The 22526-nt window shown below is 44.4% G+C and overlaps 1 protein-coding gene across 1 annotated transcript in view; it reads left to right on the top strand.

The window, feature by feature from the left end:
• Positions 1 to 18381, top strand: part of STK4 (serine/threonine kinase 4) — a 46814-nt gene extending 28433 nt beyond the window's left edge. The window contains exon 11 of the mRNA XM_050982091.1: positions 15295 to 18381. Within this exon, the coding sequence (XP_050838048.1) occupies positions 15295 to 15453 (159 nt within the window). The 3' untranslated portion in view covers positions 15454 to 18381. The remainder of the gene's footprint in view (positions 1 to 15294) is intronic.
• Positions 18382 to 22526: the final 4145 nt, after the last annotated feature.

The following is a 22526-nucleotide window of genomic DNA, read 5'->3' as shown; positions in this document are numbered from 1 at the left end:
TGAAATAGACCAGTGTTGAAATGAGACATCTTCATTTCACAAGTGTCTGTGCACCACTTACCACGGCCTCTGGTTCTGTTTGCTTACCCTGAGTGCTGCCCAGGGCTCCTTGGAGGTGGAAGCTGCAGGAGTTGGATGCTGGCTCACCAAGCCAGTGGTCTGACAAGTGGTTGAAGCAAAGCATCAAGGAAACTCTTAAAATTTAATTAGGTCCAATTTCTAAAAGTATATTTGCCTCTCTTGGAGATCTTAAATTGCAGGAGTTGGTATCACAACTGCAGTCTCCTTCAAATAGCTGAGTAATTATATGTCCATTTATAATTATTTGATGGGAAACTGATATTTTCTCTGTCCATAAGCAGCTTCTGGCCAGGGCTTTAACAGCTACTGCTTAGATTTTTCTTTTTTTACAACTATAATGTAGATAAAAGCAAACCTTCCTCTTCTCTGAGTGAAGGTATAATTATTTTTCTTGAAGTCATAAAGAAAAATAAAATTTTCTGTTTACTGGAGACAGTGATTGATTATGGTGATCTCACCTGGGATATTCTGGTATTATTCACATCCTCATTTCTGTGCTTTTACTTAGTAGTTCAAAATGCTACATTGGAAACAGTTTTTTTAAATAAATAAATAAATAAGTAAACCCACTTCTAGTATCTTTACCAGCAAAAAAGGGAAGTGTGTTGGTCTGATGGTGTCCTCATCTTGAACTAGAGGCTGTTTGTTTGCAGTGAAAATGGGAATGTGAATCTGCTTAGACAAGTTAGGTACGGGTGTGATAGCAAGAAATTGAAAGCTGAATTCTTTCAGAGCAGGGCTGCTAGAGCACTAGGACCATGGCATATTTTTTATATGTATTTCATTCTATATTTTAGGGTAGACAGCAGCCTGCAGATCAGGGTCTGCCTGTGAGTGTCAGGTGTGGTCCAGGCGGGCAGGATTGCACGAGGGATGGCAGTGGGCTGGAATCCAGGCCAGGGAGGTGCAGTGAGGATGCCCTCTGGAGCACCAGGTGCTGCTCAGCCTGGCACCACCCAGCCACAGTCCCTGGTGCAGGGATTTGCAGCTGCTGCTGCTCCCCTGCCCCTGTGCAATGACTGCAGGAACGTGGCTGTGGCTCAGCACAGCCCAGTGCCTCTCCCAGCTCTGCTGGGGAATGGCTGCACACTGGAACCATCTGTTTCTTTCACTGCAGGTGATTTATGGGGAGGAACTGTTGGAGGGCAGGTGATTTATTGCTTATCAATAACAGTAAACACACGCTGCTTTACAATGACCAGAGTCTCTAATTTATTGCAGTCTGTCTCTGAAGGTGTCATTTGTCTTGTGAACAGCTCGTTGTCTGCCAGTACCTGGAACATCCAACAGCTTTGGTTTCTCTGAACATCCATTTGGATAGCATTTGTTAGCAATCTAATATTGATGCTTTATAGCTTTACTACCTTTTGTCCTTTTAAAAGTTCAATCGATTAAAAACTTGAGAGTATTTTCTGTGCAGTTGCCAGCTTTGAAAATGATGGCAGACTGAATAATTGGCTCTTATTTTGTTGGAATTGGTCTTTGGGTCTTTGCTAGCAGTAGGAAGAAGGCATGCTGAGGATGCAGGGTTAAGGCAGATGCTAGGAATACTTGCATTATATGGGAAAGCTGCTGGTCTGTGACTTTTTAATTTATCATTTTACAGTGTTTCCTGACTTTGTTGTGATCCACTTAGGTTTATCATATTCTTACTTCTGCCTTTTAAGCAGCTTGGTAAAGGTGTCAGATGCAGGCCTCTGCACTAATCTTTCTGTTTCTCCTTTCTCCCAGACAAATTACTCAAGTGAGTAATTTGAGTTGGTTACTGAGACACCAGAAAGTCTGTCTGCATGGACAGCAGCAAAAAAAGCTGTGTTTGAGTGTGCACATTTGTAGGTCATTTAAACAGCATCACTGAAAATCAAATAATCTTGTGACTTCTATTGAATTATTATTAAACTTGGATTATATTCTTTATTGTCTGAGAGAGCAAGTTTCTCTGACCCTTGTGTTATGAATGAAAATTGATTGTTCAAAAAATTCATCTGAATACATACAGTTTTGTGTAGAAGAATAAAAAAGTTTGGTTAAAGTAGAGCATTTTTCAATAACATTTTTTGAAGACTAAACCAAAACACTTTGTGTGAATCTTCAGGGACTTCTCTGTCCAAGTGTCTCTTCCCTTCATCTATCATGAACTCTCCTTTTTCCCAGTGCTGACTGGAATAAAAATTACTTCTCAGGCACTGACTTCTTCCAACAGTCTTACTTTGAACATAAAGTGAACTTATTTGCTGGGGCATTTATCAGTTTGAGAGATAAAGCCAGATCTGGGATGGCTGATTGATATCTCTGTCTGGGCACTGTGGAACCAGGGCAGGGTCCTGCTTGGGAAGCAAGAAAACTTGAGGTACTTGTTTCTGCAGTGCTGGATCTAAAATAAAGATTTCTTTCTGTGGGAGAGCATTAAGGCTACCTTTTTTTTTTTTTTTTTTTTTTTTTTTTTTGGAGGGAGGGAAGCAAACTGGAATAAAAGGACTGCTTTTCTGACAACAGGAGGCAGTCCAGGATAGACAATTATTAACTTTCAAATCTGAATTGTTCCCCCATGGTATCTCCTCCTTATTGAGAAGGATCTTGAAGTGTCTTGCTTAGATGCAGTTGCACTGTGAAGTATGATTTATAAAAAGAGACAGGTTTTCCTGATGTTTTATTCATTGCTTTTAAATGTCACCTGTCTTGATTCATATCACTGACATTCCTTGAATGGATTTCCTTTTTTTTTCCTCTTCAGCCATCTGCCAAGAATTTTTAAAGCTCTGTTAATTGTTTATTTCTCTTTTAAGCATTACCTTTCCAGCATATTTAGTATGTTCTTCCCAGCAGATACTTTTAACTTGTGACATCTTTATTAAGGACAAATGGTTCATTCTGCCACCTTGTAGTCAAACAATCTTTTTAAAAATAAGCCCAGGAGCAGCTTGCTTCTCTCTTTTATTGTTAAAGTAGTCTTGAATGTTCTGTAACATTTGCATGAGGAAGACACTCTGAACCTCCCTGCAAACCTCATTGGATTTGTGGCTGTGTCAAACCACCACTGTGACTCACAGAGAGCTCTGTGTACATAGGTTTGATAAACCTTTCCAAATTCCCTTCATAACAACAACAACAAAAGAAGAATGTACCACATTTCTTTTAAAATTTTGTTAGTAATATTTAAAATTGAAAAAGGTACTTGAGAGACATGACTCTTGTCTCTGCTGGGGAAGAGAATAGATTCCTGCTCTCTCCCATTTGGTAACAGGGTCATTGCTCACCACCTGCTTTCACTTTGGTGCAAACTGACATTGATTGCCAAGCACTTACTGCCACAACTTGCTGTCAAATTTTCATTTTTTGCTATATTTTTGTATATAGCAGGCCTTCTGTGCCATGAGGCTTTTAGATGAAACCTGCAGTGAGTGGGAAGTAACATGAGTTGCTGTAGTTTGTTGCTTAGGTCATGGCCCTTAATGGAGACTGAAATAATGTAACCTGAAATTGTCTTCATATCAGAGTACTCAGACTTGTAAATTCAACATCCTGGACTATCTTGGAGGCCCCTTGCCTGCTGTAGATTTAATCTGCTAAGACATTGACTGAAAGTTTTGCAGATGAGCTAAGTAACTAAAAGAATTTCATCCTGGGTCTGTGGTTATTGGGTTTGATCCACTGCTGCTGCATGGTTAAGGTCAGGCTGCAACCTGAATTTCTGCTTTGGGAGAAAGGGGAGAGGAATTGCTAGCTGAAGGTGTGATGCTGCAAAAATGCTCTCTGACCACACTGAATTCTTTAGAAAGCCTGTTTGAGCCTTGTTGTGCCTTGAGATCTGTTTTCAGGGCTGGATGTGTTCTTGGCACGGCATCTCCCTTAAAGAAAGAACACTGCTGCTGAAACAAGATCTGTTTGAAATGCTTCTGAAATCTTCTTCCAGCTCATCTGTCAGTGCAAATGTTTGCAAAGGGTAATGTAGCTTAAAAAGACAAGCTTGTCCAGGTTTTTCTCCTCTGTACCAAAAAGGGCTCCTTTTGCAGGCTCTTTGCAGGGAGAGTCTGTTATAGCTGCTCTGGGTTGCCTTTAGGGATGGAGTCTGGACCATCTGGAAAAGTCAGGGGATGAAGCCTCCATCATGCCTCTGTGAACACTTTCCAGGGGGCAGGGTCTCACCTGGACCAGTGCCTGAAGTGATGAGAGCAAAGTCACCTCAGCTCTGACTGCTGGACCTGGTGCATTTCACCTTGTGCAGCCTCTCTTGTGTCACTTTCAAACCTGCAGGAGCATCGAGGCATTGCTTACTGCCACACTCTGGTGTGTGTGTGTGTAACCTTGGGGCTCTTGGATCAGATACTGGGAGGGAACCCTTCCCTGGCAGGATGGGCAGGCCTGGCACAGGGTGCCCACAGCAGCTGGGGCTGCCCCTGGATCCCTGGAAGTGTCCAAGGCCAGGCTGGACAGGGCTTGGAGCACCCTGGGACAGTGAAAAGTGTCCCTGTCATGGCAGGGGTGGCACTGGATGAGCTTTAAGGTCCCTTCCCACCCAAACCATTTTAGAATTCATAATCAAAGATTTCACCTTCAGGAAGAAGGAGAAAGAGCAGCTTAATACACATAGACTGATACAGTCTGAAAGGAATATTATTCAGGAATGAAGTGTTTAATTCTTCCTTGTGTTGTGTCCTGCCATCATGCAGGATTGTTATAAATGGATACCCAAGTAATAGTGAACAACTGGGGAAACTTTTCACAGTGAATTGTGCAGGTTAATTCAAGACATTTTGTGGAGATGGTTCACTTGGGGACCGTCCCAAAAAATATTTGCCTCTTAAACACATGCCCCTGGTTTTAAAGACAACTGCATGGACATGGAGCAATTTATTTTTCCAGAATGCCCTGGAAATCTCTGTAGTTCAGTTTTTCCTCAGAAAGCTTTTAATTCTCCTTCCTGTCTTCTTTGCCTTCCAGTTGCAGCAGTTTCCTCCTTTGCCTGAGTGAAACAGGGGAGGCAGAGCAGCACTGGACCAGGGTTTTGTAATAAGCCTCACTTTTGGGTAGACAATGTGGAGTCTTCCTGAAAGCAAACCCCTTTCAGCAGCTCTCCTGGAGCTGGAACTAAACTGGGAGAGAGACTAAGACTCCACAATGTTTGTTGAATAAAGTTTAATACTCTTAAGATAAATAGGCCCAAGGTATTTAAAGCTATGATGGCTGCTTGCCATGGATGATGTAGTCTGAAGCCTTTGAAATTGGAACTGTGTGTTTTAAGCCTTCACTTAAAAGTGAAAAGGCTTAAAAAATCTGCCTTGCAGATTTGAGTGTGTGAAGTCTTCAGATATGTTAATGATGCTTCTTACTCCACATCATTAATAAAGGCTGTATTCAAGTACTGATTTAGTGTTAATTAATTGGTTACCACTTCAGTTACATTTGTGTTTCACACTGAGAAATGTTGTATGAATTAATCACTCTGAGTTCAGGTATTCTTACTTCTTCAGTTCTTCTGCTTTCTTCAGGATAAGTGATCCTGAATGAAGAAATTAATTGTTAATCCTTCAGCAAGTAGGGCCCTTAGGAGCAGGGAGAGAGGGGTGAAGGGTACCTGGAATTGTCAGGGAGCTCCTTTATGGACATATGTGCCCTTCCTAGAAGAGTGTGTTAAACTTTTCAGATGTGTAAAAAATTTTTGTTTGATTTAAAGGAATCAGCATTTTCTGACAGATTGCTCTTGTTAAAAAAAAAGGAGAAAAAGCTCACATTGGTCAGCTCTGTACTTTATAGCTGAGTTGTGCAGCTAGCCAGATCCTCATGGCCTAATGACATGATTTATTTTAGCATGTTCAGAGGTATTTTTGTACTCTTACTTAAGAAAATTAAATCAAAATCACCTAGAGAAGGAAAAAAAAAAAACTGCTGTTTTTATTTAATCAAACCTCTGGCAAGCAAGTGCTTTTTAAAAGCAAATGGTGCTTTTTTGCTTTTTTTCTTCTTTTTTTTTTTTTTTGCTTGCTTGTCCAGACAGGCTGACCTTTTAGCTTGGTTTGTAATTCAGTTACTGAAAAAAGAATAGCATTGAGATAACTTGTCTTTGTGGTTATAGGATTAGTCAGCCACTTTCTAAGTTCCTAAAGGATTTCAAGGTTTGGACTTCTTGAAGTTCAGTGCTGCAGAATAACACTGACCCCATTTGTCATTGCCTTTGTTTACACTAAGTGTGCACAGGACTTGGGATGGTTTTGGAAGTGAATGGGGCTGTTCACACTCATAATTGACACTAAGGCTAAAATAGGAAATTTAATCTTGGAGCTTAGAAGATTAAAATTAATTGCTCTTTTTTTTTAAAAAAGTTTTATTTTTTTAATGATCACTCAGCACTCATATCAGCAAGCAGACCTCTGGATGGGTTTTATTCCTTAATACTTCAGGACAGTGCTGAGGGTAGTAGCAGCTTGCAGAAGTTCTGTGGTTGGGCTTCCAAAACTTCCCTGAGCCTTGTAAGGATTACAGCAGGGAGTAGTGAAGTGCAGCTCTTGGCTAAGAGCAGCCCAGGGGTGCCAGTGCTGTGGATCCAGGCTGTGGAGTTCCCACAGTTCTGCCAGGGTAGCCAGGGGGAATGGGATGTTTGCTGTGATCCTCTGAAATTGGGAATTTCCTGGTACCTTGCTGTCTCGGTTTGGAAAGACAGGTGTGTGCTGAGGGAGGCAGGAGCCTCCCCTGAAATGGAAAATGTAAAGCCCCTCCCTCCAAATTGTTATAAATCTGAAATTAAGGGGCTTTCATTTCTCTTATTCTTGCTCCTTTTTTTTTTTTTTTTTCCCCAGGAATAACAGTTCTTTACTAGGGAAGAAAATAAAAAAATAAAATAAACAATGCAGTAAATCAAACCAGCACTGACAGAGTCAGAACACACCCTGACACGCTGTAGGTCAGGGTGTTGGTAGCAGTCCCGTTGGAATTGTGGCTGCAGCCCTCCTGGAGTGTCAGGTGTGGTTCTGCTGGAGCAGGGATCCTGTAGAAAAGGGTGGAGTCTTCCTCTGAAGATCCAGTGGAAAAGGCAGCTGCTGTTCCTCTGGGAAATCCAGTGGAGAAGCTGCTCTGCTGTCCCAGAATCTCAGATTGTGTCCAGGTAGGAATGCTTGGCTCCTCCCCTGGGCAGAGCATCTCCCAGAGGGATGATGGAGTTTGATCAGCCCTGCAGGGACACTCACTGGCCCATGAACAGAAGATAATTAATAATTAATGGCCCATGAACAGCAGAGATCTCCTGGAGGGAGGATTGGTTTATGGAAGAGATAAGGAAAACTGCCCAATGAACAGAAGATAAGTGCCCCACCTCTAGCAGATGGCAAATAGAATACACATTGCCCTGCACTGCAGGGCACTTGCCAACAGCAAAGCTGCTCTCTGCTTCCTGAAGGCTTTTGAGGATAGGGGACAATGTCCAAAGTGTGGGGAGGCAGAGGTGTCTCTGAGCTGCTGAGGGGCAGTTGTGTGTCCAGGGCATGTGTGGCTCTTCCAGAGTGGCCACAGGAATGGGCTGCTCAGGGTGGGGTTGAAAAATTGCTGAACCAGCAGGAGCAAACATTCTGGGTGTGAATGTAGCCTGAAATAAGGTACAGAGGAGTAGCAAAGCTGTGGCAGTTCTTGCTAGAGAAGAGCAGTGGCCTCAGCAGGCACTGGTGAGACCCCAGCAGTGCTGGAACAGAGGCACAGCTGTCCCTGGAGCTTGGGAGAAGCCTTGCTCAGGCTGCCAGGCTGGGGAGAGGGGTCTTGGCAGCTGTCATTCCTGCAGAGGCAGTTCCCAGTTAAGCCATGATCTTCCCAGTGTGTCTGGCAAGGAGGAGGATGGCATACATGGCCCTCCAGGAATTCTGCAGGGGTGGTACAGATACCATGGTCTGGTGTCATGAGCCTGCACGTTAATTAAGAAGAGCTACATGGAAAATTACCTGGATCCTTATTAGCATTCATAAGAATAAGGTGCTTCACTTTCAGTAGCTCCACATCTGTGCCAGTGAGGCAGAGCCATCCCAAACACTTCACCTGAGAGCCCCTGGGTCCCCTCTGACATAACTCTCTGTTGAGATGCACTTTTCCAGTTCAGCTGGGCACCAAAAGCTAAGTGGGTGGTAGTGTCCATCTTTTCTTCCACAAAAGTGATGCTGTGATTGCACTTAAATATTTAACTGGCTGAAGCTGACTTGACCTCTGGGTCACCTGATGATCTCATTGAAAGTGGTGTTTCTTTGTGGAAAGCCACCTGCTGCTCAGGTGAGGGGGCCTGGGAAGAGTCTCCAGATGTGCACTGATCACAGCTCCTGTTCTCCATCTTTGGGCAGTTGTAGCTGCAGAGCTCTTTTGGCTGGTGCTGGATGCTGCAGCCCCTGATGTGTTTTGCCTAAATAATTAAGGTGCTTTAAAAGCAGAAGCTTGTGCTGCTGAGACTTATTTTTCAAATCTTTTGAAAGATTAATATCTGTATTTTTAATCTTGCATGAAATCCCACAATGAGTGCATTTCATCCACTGCTTTCATAACAGTGAGAAACTTCACTGACATGCTGATGCTAAAAGGGAGGAAAAGCAAGATAATTAGTGCTTGTGTAGGCACAAGGGCTCGTTCTGATTTACTGCAGCCCCTCTGTAGCATGGCTGCTTGACAGATCTGTGAAGTTGTAGGGACCTGATGGATGAGGAGGAATGGTCAGAAAGTGCCAGTAGGTCCTTGTGTCCTTTGCATTTGACAACTTGAAGTGAATAAATAGTTAATTCCTGCTCATACATTACATCAAGGCTTTCTCGTGCTGGAAACGTAAACGAGAACAAGGCACTTAATTTTTAGAGCAGTGATTGAAAGTATGCCAAGTGATATTGAGGTAGCATTTCAGGAAAAATGCTATGGGAAAAAAATGGCATGCTATTCCAACACCAATTTATATCACCATCCTCAAGATCTAAATTCTGGAGCACTGCTGAGCCTGAGAAATTACCTTACTACAATTTAATTTTGGCTGGAGAAATTGAGGACTTTTTTTTTTTTTTTTTTCTGGTTTAAAAAAAGTGCATAGTACTTTTGAGTAATCTGTGTCCTCAGAGTATATTTGATATCAGCATTTAATGGATACCTTGTTTAACCAGTCTTTCAAGTTACAGGAAGCTAATTCCAGGATAATCTCAGCTCTTACACTTGTCAGAGCTCCCACTGATGAATCCCTGGGTTCTGCCAGCCCTTCCTGGCTCGTGCTCTCTGAAGCACCACTGCAGTCCTGCAGCTGCAGCCTGAGCTCTGCCCCAAGCTGGCTGCTGCAAACAGCCTCAGCAAGTGGCTGGGATGGGAGAGCTCCTCCCAAAAATAAAACTCTGCTTGAGGAGGTGGTAACAGAAGAGTTCAGGGGTTGAGGTGGATTCACATCAAACTGATCTGCAGGGTTCTGGAGAAGGAAGTGTCAGTGTGCCCTGGGTTTTATCAGCAGGGAAGCATCTTGATAGCCTTGGTGATAGCCAAGGTCAAGTGAAGCCAGAATTTCATTATTCTCTTCTGTGAAGAGCCTCCCTTCCTAAAGGACACCTGAACATTGAATTGAGCTTGTGGGAATTGTTTTATACTTGTCTCATATGTAGCCACTTCTGCTGTGAGTGTGATCATCAACAGCCTCCCCCGAGGGGTTTCCACACCATTGTAGTCCCAGTTGGTTGTTTTGGTTGTTTCTGGTTTCGTTTTTCCAAAGCAGACTGTTGCTACTGTGTTACTGTGCTAATGCTTTGCATTGTCTCTAACAGCAAATTCCTGTTTGGCATTTAATGTTTAGCATGGCTTGGGGAACTTGATTTGGGTAAAACCCCTTCTCAAGCCACACTTGGAGTTTGCCTGTCTAAATACACACAAAAAATTGATGGGTTGTGCTCCCTGCTGATGGGATTGATGAGTTTTATGGGGGGCTTTGATCACTGGGTATGCAGTCAAGAACTGTTAGATTGCAGCATAAAACTAGGCTTAAAAGGAAACTATAACAATAAAAGCTGTGCTAAATAGACAATTAATTTGTTTTTCCTTGGCTCCCATCTAGCTTATATCTTTTCTACTAAGAATTTATTTCCCTGTGTAGCGTGGGAAGCTGCAATTTTATTACTTCTGTATTTTAGTCTTCAAACTCCCACTGCCCCTTATGAAGTGATAATTGCCAAAGCCAGTTTTTCTAAAGGCTATATAAAACTTAAAAGTTTGACATCAAGTTATGTTGAGCAGTAAATGCCACCTGGAATCTCTGGGTGAAAGGCAGGCAGAGCAATTGCTACAGCTGGGTGTTTTCTTTCTAAAAAGCCACAGGCTCTTGGTAGCAGTGGGAGGATATTCAGAAAACACCCTGGGCATGTGGAAGACAAGTGTTCAAACTCACAGGAATTATGGTAGAGGAATATGTCTAGAGGGCTAAGGAAGAAGAGAACAACTTCCCAATTTTATTTGTTGGCTTGGTTGTAATACCAAGGCTTGAAAATATTCTCTGTCTGAAAAGCTGTTCAAATGCTTTCAGCAGGAGGAAAGTAACTCCATCTCACCAGTGTCATACTTACTCCAGTTTTAGCTCCAGAAGTCAGGGTCCATCTGCACATTTGAAAAGTGATGGTAGAAAATCTGCATCCCCACCCAGGGGATGGAGGGTTCCTGTTTGGCACAAGCCTCAGGATTTCAAAGACAGTATTTAAAAGCAAAGCCCAGATAGCTTGAAACCTTGCAGACATGCAAGGAAAAGGCTTTGTGCTAAATGCAGGGGTCAAATTCAGTGTCAGTGAGTAAAAAGAAAGTTTCAGGAGGAACATGTTTTCCACTTGCCCCAGGATAATATTGTTTGATTCCTGTGCAGTCAGTGAACCAGAGCTTGGCCAGAACTCTTTGTTGGGAGAGAAATGAGTGAAAGCTGCTGGGAAAGAGCTCATTTCTGTTTGAGGCTCATAATTCATGCAGCAAGGAGATTTGGCTGGCAGTGGTTTTGCCAGAGGAGCAGATAAGAATGATGGCTGAAGTGACTCAGGGGTCACTGGAAACTGTATTTATGTCAGTAGTGCAGGCTGGTCCAGGCAGTGGTGACTTTGTGCTGCTCAAGGGCTCTTGGGGGACCAGAGAATGTGCCAAGCCCCAAACTGGGCAAGCTGCAGACCTTGCTGTAGCAACCCAGCACGGCTGGTCCTTACTGTGAGGGCTGTGGATACTAAAAGGACTGTGATAAATTATTTGCATCAGCTTCTAATTCAAAAAGTTTTCACCATTTTGGGTTTTTGTTTGGTTTTCGTGGGGACAGGGCAGAGGCTGAGTTAATTCTCTAGGCTTTGTGTTTTACAGCAGATTCATTTTTTGTTTTATGTGAAACAGAAATCTGGCATGGTGGCAGGGTTTTGGGCTGTGTCCTGTTTAGGTCAGAACAGCAGAGGTATAAAGTTCAACCGTGGTATCCTTGAATGCCAAACCTGTGGCTGAGTCTGCAGAGAGCTTAGACTTATTCTCCTTTTGCTGCTTAGGCTCATTTAAATTCAGTAGAATATCATGTTGCTGTGACACTTTACCTGACTGTAAGAAATGCAAGTGGGGGTTTTTTCCTCCCTGTTTTTAAAATGCTGATTTGAAAGAACTGCAACTCAGAAGCAGTTTGCTGAGTTGAACATTATTCAGTGGGGTAGTTGTCTGCAAATCTGTCAGAAATGCTGACAAAGGAATGTCATAATTAGGTTACAAACCTTCTCCTTGAGGAAGAAATTGTATTTCAAATGATCTATTCCTGATTTGTCCATCACTGCTGCACAGGCATGGAAAGGCTGTAGGTTATGTCCTTCCAAAGGATATAATTATGTGTGTCCTTCTGAATTATACAGTAGAAATCATCAGCATGTTAAAACAAGATGTTGCTGTCAGTGGTGTCTGAAGAAAACAAACAGCATCCAACAGCTGTGGGTGAGAGGCTTTCAGAGGAGCACTTCCACCCCTGGCATATGTCTTCAGTTGGGCATTTTTACAGAGTTAAGATCATTCTCAAAACCTCAAGTAAAAATACAACTGTTAATCAAACAGTTAAAAATTAGCTTTCTCAACATACAGGCTTGCTGGAAGAGTTTCATGTGCTGCCTCCTCACCATTTTGATAGATTTGTTTGGCCAACCTTAGAACAAGTATTTTTTATCCAGCTTTACATTTGAAATGAGATTCCTTCCTTTAGAAGTTTGTCTTAGGTATTTGATCAGCATGGACAAAAATAGCTAGCTTTTACAGAGACAGTTAGACTTCTTAGAGCAGAGGAAATGCTGAGAAGTGAGGAGAGGAATGGGACTGAGCCCGTGGCTAAAACCAGCTCTAATTGCAGCTGCTCAGTGCTGAGACTTTACCCTGAGTAACAGTCTGTCATGAGATGCTGTCCTTGTCCTTCTTGTCTTATTTTGCTCCTGGCGTTTCTCTAAGAGAATAATGTCAGTGTCCCAGGAGTGCAGGAACAGATACACTGGAGTCTAAAACCTCCTTTCTGTGGCATTGCCTTACAGTGCAATGCCAGGCAGCAAAGTGAAATGGAGGCCATCACAGTTTGAGCATTTTGGGTTTTTTTTTCCTTCTGGAGATGTGTGTGTGAGTGGAAGGACAGGCTGAGTGGTTGCCCAGGCCAGGTCCCCGGGCTCTTGCTGTCCCAGCAGGAGCAGAGGGCTGGGTGTCCCCTGCTCTGTGTGGCTCTCATTACCCACTGGGATCCTGCCAGTCTCCCATCAGCTCATCTGGGCTGAGCAGTCACCTCCTGCACCTGCACCACCATTGCCCTTTGGCTTCTCCAGCCCTTCCAGGAGTGGTGTGGCATTCACAGGCAGTGTGCCATTATTCCAGATGAAAGCTCTGGGAGTTGTTCATGCTCGCTGACCCAGCTCTGCACACAGGTGTTCCTGTGCTCCCAGGTTCCTGGGCACATGGACTTGCCTCCTTCCTTCCCCCAGCCTCCCTGACATGTTTGAGCCCTGACAGCTCTGTAAGCTCTGCTGTGCTCTGCGTCATGCAGGTAACCCGCTTCCAGTTGGCTCATAGTCATGTAAATCTGTGGGCTTTGCCCACTCCAGACTTAGCTGTGCTCCAGCATCTTCCACACTGTTCAGCCATCTGTCCTGGCAAACACAGTCCCTGGAATTGTCAAAGCTGTTGTGTCCCTTGGCAAGCAGCTCTTACACGTTGCAGGAAGGCTTGGTGTGTCAGTGGAGGATGTCCCCTGATGCTCCATCCTGCTCAAGGACAGCTGTAGGGCAGTGTTTTCTTACAGCCAGGTGTTCTGGAGAGCCCATCGCTGGGCATCTGCTCTGCCAGCTCAGGCACTTTGTTTCTGGCTCTGAGCAGCACCCAGGCACTTCAGGAGGATGGCAGAGAAGGCTCAAAGGGCATCCCTGGAAGAGTGCAGCCCCAGGGCCATTTCTCACATCTAACAGTTGGCTTACACCTTCAGCAAGGTGGTTTAGATTTGTTCCAGTACTCTCTTTAAGCAGTCCAGCTCTGGGAGAGGTGTAGCTGCTCAGTATATGTATTCAGTACTTGTATTAATATTTTCTTCTGTTTTGCATTTTTATTTGACTTTTCAATTCCCTAGACTGTGAGGAAGTGGAATGTTGAGTAATTACCTGCTCCTTAATAAATTAGTGTGAAAAGGCAACTGGTGCCATGCATCAACTTAAACTGCTGCCTGTTAAAGTTGCATTAATGTGTATAAATAATATATATCTTTGTGGAGGAAGTGCTTTGTCTTTCTAATGAACAGTTGCCTGATTGGAAAGGCTGAAATACTGTATACCCTGGGCAGAAAGGTTGTTTCATATGTGCCTGGATTATTAAAATGGATTTGTGATCTTGAAACAGCAACTATGAAAGATCTTGCTTAGCAGAATATGCTAAAGAATTTCAAAAGACATTGTGAGAAATTAAGTAGCAGGTAACTTTGTGATTTAGGGAGTGGTATCTCTTCCACCTCAGGAAAAGGCATCAGGAGTTCCATATCTTAGTTTTAAGGAGTGATGCAAACTGCCATTAAAGATTAATTTGTTGCTTGTTAGTAGGCAGCAAACATTTCACTCTGTGTTTTGGTTCAGAAATGGCTTGAAGAATAATCATGACAGCTGATTAATTAACAGCTAAACTAGGACAGCCCCACTTGCAGAAAAATAAAGATAAGTCACTTAATTATGACATTTGTTGAAAACAAACAAAAAAAAATTGACAGTTTTTTGTGCACAAGAAAGAACCCACATTATTTTGCATATTCTTAGCATCCACAGCAGGTTCTTAGTGATAGCAGGTGTTGCACAGTCATTTCTGTCCTTCTGGAGTGCCTGTAAAACAGTCTCCCCTGTGACCACTTGGTCTTGGATGGGGAAAGGACTGGTGCTTAAGTAAACATCTGAAACATTTCCAGTGTCCATATTTTTAACATTACACTAAAATCCTGTCTGTTGCACCAGTTATAATATTATAACATTACAGAAAGGCTGTAGCTATGGACAGTCTAGACTGTCCCAGGCCACACTTGGCATCTGTAATCACAGAGCAAAAGATAGCCAATTAAACAAAGGTCAGGCAGAGAGAGAGAATTCAGGGAGGGGGAGCTTGTCCAGGTGAGCCTGACATCTTCACGTGCAGAGGAAAATACAAATTGTACTCTCATGTTTTATCAGTACAAGGCTGACCCAAAGTGACCTGGTGTGTGTTTGTGCTCCGGGATTTCTGGTGTAGCAGACTCTGAATTCCTCACTGTGACTGAGATCCAACCTGATTGCACAAAATTGCCTTTTTTTTTTTTCACATGCAGCTTTTGTCAATGATATTATTTTCTTCCTGTTCCCTATGTCTCCTTTAGTCAATTAGCATTAGGAGGTTTAGTTGCAAAGAAGGGAGAGGAGAACTTTGCTTTCCTTCCATCTCAGTGCAGCATTTCTGTCCTAAGCCTCCAAAACAAAGCATTAGAAAAGCAACTCCATGGGGGAAACTTTTCACTGTTTGGTTGTGTGCTCACACTGCCAGCAACCAGAGCATGTAATGTACCTGTGAAATGAGCAGCAGCAGTATCCTGGGGCTCACACCACCCTCACTGAGGGCAGCAGCCTGGAGCAGAGCTCTTGGTGTCTTTCCCTGCTGGAAGATCTCTGTGGCTGCCAGAGGAGCGGCAGGATCCCTGCAGGTGGGCAGGTGGTGCTTGCACTGATGCCAGTCTCTGTTCCTCTCTTGTCTCCCTGCTAGCTGAAGACTTGGAGCGTGGATGAGCTCCAGAAGAGGCTCTCTGCCCTGGACCCCATGATGGAGCAGGAGATCGAGGAGATTCGCCAGAAGTACCAGTCCAAGCGCCAGCCCATCCTCGACGCCATCGAGGCCAAGAAGCGGCGGCAGCAGAACTTCTGAGCCACAGGGGAACCTTCTTCCACCCTCAAACAATCAGCCCCTTGCTTTTATGACTACTGAACAGATTGATTTCTATTGAAATATGCTAGCAAAATAGAGGGCAATACTTCTGCTCGTTTATTTTTCCATAGCACCTTTTGTGAACTCAGGAATGCCGTCATGTGGAAAATCCTGATTGTATGTTTTAATGTTAGACTTGTATTTAAAACGTAATTCCAAAAGAGTTCTGTTACTGTTTTTAGGAGGGTTGTTTTTAAACCAGAGGAACCAGATAGAAATTGGCTAATGAACGTTGGCTCACTGTCTTTTCAACTGAACTTTCAGGAGTCTATTTTGGTTTAAGTTAATGCAGATGGTTGTCTGTAACAGCTGATTCTTTTGTGGGTTTTTTGTTTTTGTTTTCCTTTGTGAATGCACAGACTCAATTTCAAGCTGTTAACTGTTTCTACTGTTAAGGTACTGATAAGTTTTAGGTCACTGAAGAGAGCAGGTGAGAACATGTACAAACTGTTCCAGCCTTTTGAAAGAAACTTAAATCTTAGTTTTAAAAAGCCTGTAATAAGCCCCATGCCTTACACTGTGTGCTTTAAGCAAGTGTGATTTCTTCAAGACCTCAGTTTTGTCCTCGTTTTGTGTACTTCATGAATTTCTATAAGTAGATAAAGCATGTTGTGCCTCCATGAGAAATTACATTCTGTAATTTAAAATCCACACCCACTTAAAACCAAAAGCCAGTCAGTGATCTGATACCCCTTTGTCTGTCTGTTTGGAAATGTCCTTCAGGGAGAGCCTGCTGAGAATGGAGAGCTGGGAAAAGGAAACAGCGTTTGAATGGTGGAAGTTGTGTGAACTCTCTCAGGAATTAGGTACTTCAGCTGTGTCTAAGAGGACTTAAAAATCTCCACAGCTTGTGAAATATTTTATGGGCTTCATTTCAAATTTACATCTTTGGATGCTTGAATAAAAACTTGATTTCACAATCCTTCACATTTCTGCAAGGTTTAGCACATCAGGAGAGTCAAACTGAAAGTAAAGACTGTTAAATTAACAAAGATGTGCATCTATGGTGGTGGAGCAGAGGTGGAGTTGATCTGGATGAGAAGACAATTACCAATGTGCTGGAATGGAAGAGACTGAACCTCTTCCAGCTCCTCTGGATGCTCTTGTGTTGTTTTTAATTTCCCTGCCATCCCTGCCCAGCATAGCTCAATCAGCCCCAATGCCCCAAGCACGGACAATCACTGTGAGGATGGTGCAATCAGCTCACATCAGAGTGGAGAGTAAAACAAAGCCTGTGTGCAGGGCACAGACTGAGCAGTGCCTCTGCCCCCTGGGCTCTAACAGCACAGCTGTGCAGTTCTAGGTGTGCCTAGCATAGGATGGAATGTCTGGGCAGAGCAAGTGTTTCTACCAATGTTTTTTTATTTTGTTCTGATAGAGGGAACAGTTTCCACGTCGTGCTGCTGAGCTAGGCCTTGGTACATCACCCAGATGATTAAACAGCAGTGTCTCCTGAATCAAATGCTGCTACAGAGGTGATGTGTTTGTTTCATGTTTCTGTAGGGTCTTGTTTCCCCACTGGAGCAGGCTCTTGGCTGCTGCTCACAGTTCTGCTCCACAGCTGTGAAAGGAACCAAGCCATCCTTACCCTCATTGCTGGGTTTGTCTCAGTTTGCTAATGCAGTGGGATCCCAGCTGTCCCTAAGGAAAAGGGAGGCAGTAAGCAGTGTATGGAGGGTGCTGCAGGAGGAGTACATCCTGGGACAGCCAGCAACCTGACAGCCCCAGGTGCTAGGGAACATCAGGGCTCCTGCTGGGCTCATCTGGATCTGTGCAGTAGGCTTTGCTCTAACCATGTCTTAATGATGAGCAATTTTCATGAGCATCCTTTGCATCAAAGAAACTCCTCCAACTTAGCAGGGAGTTCTCTGGTCAGTGTTGGATCTTGTAGAAGTCACTTGGGTGGATTTGGCCCAGCACCTCTGGTGTGACAGACACAGAGGTCTGTGGCATGGTAAATTGTGCACTGCCTGTGTGGCGTGGGTCAAGCCTGTTCTGCTGGAAGGATTTTTTCCTCTGCACTGTATAGATAACTGTAAAGATCAGAGGGCATTAGAAACCCCAACTTTAAGGTGAAACACCACGAGGTGGTGTCTATTTACAGAATATGCAACCTGTGACTGCTGTAACTGAATGTAAGCACTCTTGAAATACTCTGCTTTGCTGACGTGATTGTCTTAAAATATAGCAAACGAACCAAAATAACTAAAACTGGTCCAATGGCTTAACTGTCTTTGAACCTTTCTAAAATGTTTGCAGTGGGTGAGACTTAATGATGTTTCTTGCATTTGGAGCTGTAGTGCAGAGGAATTATTTTTTCCTTCACTGATTTTCAGTTTGTTGGAAAAAATATTTCCCTTTTTGGTCCCTTTGTAGATTGTCTGGGAGCACAGAACCTGTTCATCCCTCAGAGTCCTCCAAGCTATGACCAGGGCTGGTACCATAAGGGAAGGATGTTTTGACAAAGTTTTAAGCAAAAAACTTGCATAATTGTGAAGCTGCATTCATGTGCTCCTTGGGCTCATCTGCATTTGAAAAGGGTTCTGGACAAATCATTCTCTTTGCTTCTAAAACCCAGAGATACTGATGGTGTCAGTCATGTGAGACTTAACAAATGTGAAGTTTGTAGCTTTAACTTTTTTTGTAACAAAGAAATTAGCAACACTGGCATAAACTGCTGACTTGAAATGCTGTTTTGTAAGATCTGGCTGTTTGTATATAATTCTGTTGGGTCTTTAGTTTGTATATGTATGGAACAGTAACTTTTATTGCATTCCTCTCAGTTTGATACAGGAGATTTTGTTTGATCTTTCTCAAATATCTTGCCTTATTTGTTCAAAGGGGCAAATAAACTGTCCCTACCTGAAAGCATCAGTATTGTGTCTCACATTTATGCATGGCAGTACTTGGGGGTGTTGCTGTTTACCAGGACAAGTTCTAACATGATGCACCTCGACTCAGCCAATGTTATGCAACGTTCTGGAGGAGAGCACAAGCTTTCAGAACATAGGCAGTGAACATGTTTTAAAACTTCACTAATTCTGCAGCTCAGGATGAGATTGCTTGAGCAGAGGAGCAGCTCCATGTGCTGGCAGCTCTGTGGGGTTCAGGAGGTGATGCTCAGGCAGTCCCAACAGGGAGGAGCACAGCAGCCCTGCCTGGAGCTCCAGCCTTGCAGGAAGGATGATTGCCCATGGGGTGCTTTGGCAGATGGGGATGCTGAGCTCTGCTGTAGGTCCCTGCTGTCTGCAGCAGCTTCCCTGAGCCTGCAGGCACATTTGGGGCTAGGTACATACCATTTTATCCCCCTTCCTACACAACAGGTGAGGCTAGAGGCTCGCTCCTAATTCTGGCTCGCTTGCTGCACTTTGAGCTTTCTAGCTCAGGGAAAGATGAAGCTGACAGTGAGTGGGTGCTGCCTTCCAATGGTGAACTGTTGGCTTCGATGTGGTTTCCCTGAGCAGTTACTAAATCTGTCCTGGAGGGATGACTAACTGGAGCAGAGACAGAATTCATTCAGGAGTCAGCTTTGGTTAGCAATTCCGGAAGAAACAAAATAGATCTGAGCTTTTAAGTGTTGGGAAGGAGCTGGAAATCAAAGGGAGGGAGGCTGCAGGCTTTTCTAGTAACTGGGGAAGCCTGGAGCTCTCACATCTTCTCAGCAGCATTACCAGGATATTGTGGAGCCCCAGAGCAAAGGCAGGGAGGGTTGTGCAGCCATACCAGGGGGTGCTTGTGTGCACTCCCTCCGTGCTGGCAGCACTGCACCTGCTGCACAAACTTCTGCATGTGGCTAACAAACCCAGCAACAACAGGTACCCCCGAGCTGGGGCTGATGCTTAGCCTTGGTTTTCTCCCCCATAAGGGAAAATCAGCTCTCCACTAAGCCCACAGCACCAGCAGTTTGTATTAATTATAAGCAATAAGGTACAGGAACTGCTGTGCCAGTGTCCTTTTTGCCCAGCTACTCATTTTCTACACCTTCATTTTGTACCATTTCCTGCTGTCCACAGGCCAAAAGAGTCTGAGCTTGGATAAATGCTTTGAGTGTTGGCTGACAGCCCTGCCTCGAGAGTTGACAATTTTTCATTTCACTAATCATTTTGGCAAAATTTTGATGAGTCAAACCAGGAAATACCCATCAGCTCTTTCTAGACTGAAAGTTAATTGCTCTTTAATTTAAGAGCCCAGGACAAAAGCCAATGGGTTTAAAAAGTTTAAAACAATTAAATTCCATCTGTAAAGGACTATTCTGCTCCCCTCTAGGGTGTTGCTGTCCAAATCAATAGAGTGCTGGACGTGGAGGGAGCCCAGAGTCCCTGAGTCCCATCCTGTGTGGTGACAGCAGCCTCTTGCAGTCCTGTCTGTGCACAGCCAGCAGACAGCTGAGCTGCAGTGTGCATTTTCCTCAGCCCAAGGGGCTCACAAGCTCTGAGCCAATATTCCTTCACTACAGAGAGCATGATCTTGAAAGGAATGTGGGGCAGGTTTTTTCCCACTGTGCTGCTCTCAGCAGACTCGAGGTCTGGATGTGAAGGTGCACTGCTGGTGCTGTGCCTCCCTGCATGCCTGACCTCTGGGGTTTATTCCCTGAAATGGTGTCACCTGTCTAGGCACATTTGGTTAATTTGATTCCATGCCTTCAAGGCTGCTCATTTGGCTCTCTCAGATGGTTAGAATAGAAATCTTGATTTTGTGTTTTTCCTACAACTAAGTTAACAGCTTGGGTTCAGGTAAAGGCTAAAGTGAAGCCATAAGTATATGCAGACCTTGGGGCTGTCTCACTACAAGGCAAAAGTGGTTTAGCATTATTTTGTAAAAAGCACAAAGACAAATGGAATTACTGCACTGTTTGTTTTTACTGATCTCCTTGCACAGTTCAGCAAATTGAAGTAACACTGATTCAGTGTGTCAAGCAGTGAGCTCAATCAGTGAGAACTGATTTTTGCTGAGGTCAGCAGGGTTGTAGGAATCTGTGAGCAGGAGAGATCCCAGAAACACTACCAGTGAGGAGTCTTTCCTTCCTATAGATGAAGCCCTTTAAAATCTCCTGGTTTCCTAATTACCAGCCAAGCGCACAGACCATGCTCAGGGTAGTCATGGATCTGAAAGTTGGCAAAGGAAATGAAGTTTTAAACAAAGGTAATGAAGTTTACTTTCTCTCTTTGAGCAGAGTTGTCTAATTCTCAGCTGCATTAAATAGCTTAATAAGGTCACTCCTTAATCACCATTCCCTGGAGGCAAGAGAGTCATGCTTTAGTCAATCATTTGGTGAATGTGGAAAGCAGCTTTGTAGGAATAACCTGATAAAGTGTGTAATTGATTTACCCACTGTATCAAATGAAAATGCAGCCACTCAGGAAAACTGATTAGGGATTAGCAGAAGAACACGAGTTTCCTACTAGCCTTAGCACTAGGAAGTGGGGCCTGTCCTTGCAGCCCAGTGCTGCTCAGCCTCGCTGGGGAGCGTGGGCTGTGCTCACCCACTCTGCTGCTGGGCACCTTCCTGCTCTGCACAGCTCCAGCTCTGCCAGATCTGCCTGCACAGCAGTGGGAGGATTTTCCTAGTGCACTTACTCAGAGCCATACAAATCCTAATGTCTTCACAGAGAGCAGGAGGCTAAAAAAAGAAAACATCTTTCGTGGCTTTCCCAAAGCTGAGCTCGGAGCTCTCGTGCCCCAGCCCCCTCTGATGTGACTTTGCCACGTGCCAGAGGGGCTCACAGATCCTGCTTTGCTTGTAGCCCCCAAGGCAGGGCAGCTTTTGCCTTGCAATGATTGGCAGGATGTGGATTTTTAATTTTTTTAATGGGAAAGCTCTCAAAGGAATAAAGATTGAACTGTTTTTACCCCATCATGCCCAGCAGAGTAGTGCACCTGACACAGGGAGAGCAGTGGTGCCCTCCCCAGCCAGCCCTGCAGATCAACAGCCTAGAGACCCCTCTTCATTTCAGAGCATCAGAGAGCCACAGACAGCACCAGGATTTCCTCCCTCCCAGCTGTGATGCCTGGCTCCCTGAGGGGCTTTTCCCAGAGCCCACCAGCTCCAAGACATTTCCTCACACCCCAGGAATGCCTCGTTCACTGAGCCTCAGGAGGGTGGGTTACTCCAACTGCTCCAGCCAGGATGACAGCAGTGGTCCAGGCATGAGGACAGCTGTCAGCTAGAGAGCATCCTGCATCCCACAGCATCCCACATCCAGAGCAGGGCTGAGGTGGGAACTCTGCTGGGCTCCAGGGTGGGGCTGGGGGTGGCTGACAGGGACCTGCAGCACTGTGGGAGCAGCTTGGCTGCTCCTGCTCACCCTGACCCAGCCCTGGCTCAGCCTGTGGGCTGCATGAGCACATCCAGCTGCCACAAAACAGAAACCAGCATCCACAGCAGGTCATTGAGGTCTTTAATAAAATATACAGTATGCATCCCATGCATAGATAGAAAATTAATTTACATGCTCCTAATTATTTGCATAATGCTTTTTCATTAATAGATATAATTTACTCTTCACATTTGAATACATTTTGCTACTGGAATATTTATGTTGAGAAGGGGAAACTCCTTCCTGTATTCAAGTAACAGTGCAGCAGGAGCTGGTTGGAGCAGAGGGTGCTGCTCTCCAGTCCCAGCTCCCAGCAGGAATAAGCACAGAGCTGACCATGGAGTTGGTACTGGAAGACTTGATGATGCCAGAAGCGTGAGCACCCTCCCATCCCACACCACCACTCCTTGGGGACCCTCCCTGAGTCCCACTGGGCTTGGAAAGGCTGGACCTGCAGCAGTGTTGGCTTTCCTTGCCTGTGACCAGCAGATGGCTACGGGCAGAGCCAGGACCAGCAACTACAGCCAGGACAAGAAGCAGCAAAGCCATGGTCCAGGTACCTGGGGTCATCCAGCAGCCTTTGAAGTGTGTTTGAGGTGGTTTGGGATTGTGGGATGCACGTTTCTCCTGCTCAAAACAGGCATTGCTGGGTGCACTCTTCTGTGTGCAACAGAGCTGCACAATTTCCAAACAGAG

The sequence above is a fragment of the Serinus canaria genome, chromosome 20 (genome assembly GCF_022539315.1).
Source record: "Serinus canaria isolate serCan28SL12 chromosome 20, serCan2020, whole genome shotgun sequence".
Lineage (NCBI taxonomy): Eukaryota > Metazoa > Chordata > Aves > Passeriformes > Fringillidae > Serinus > Serinus canaria.
Note: the sequence above shows the minus strand (reverse complement) of the source record. Positions and strands in the feature narration are given on the sequence as shown.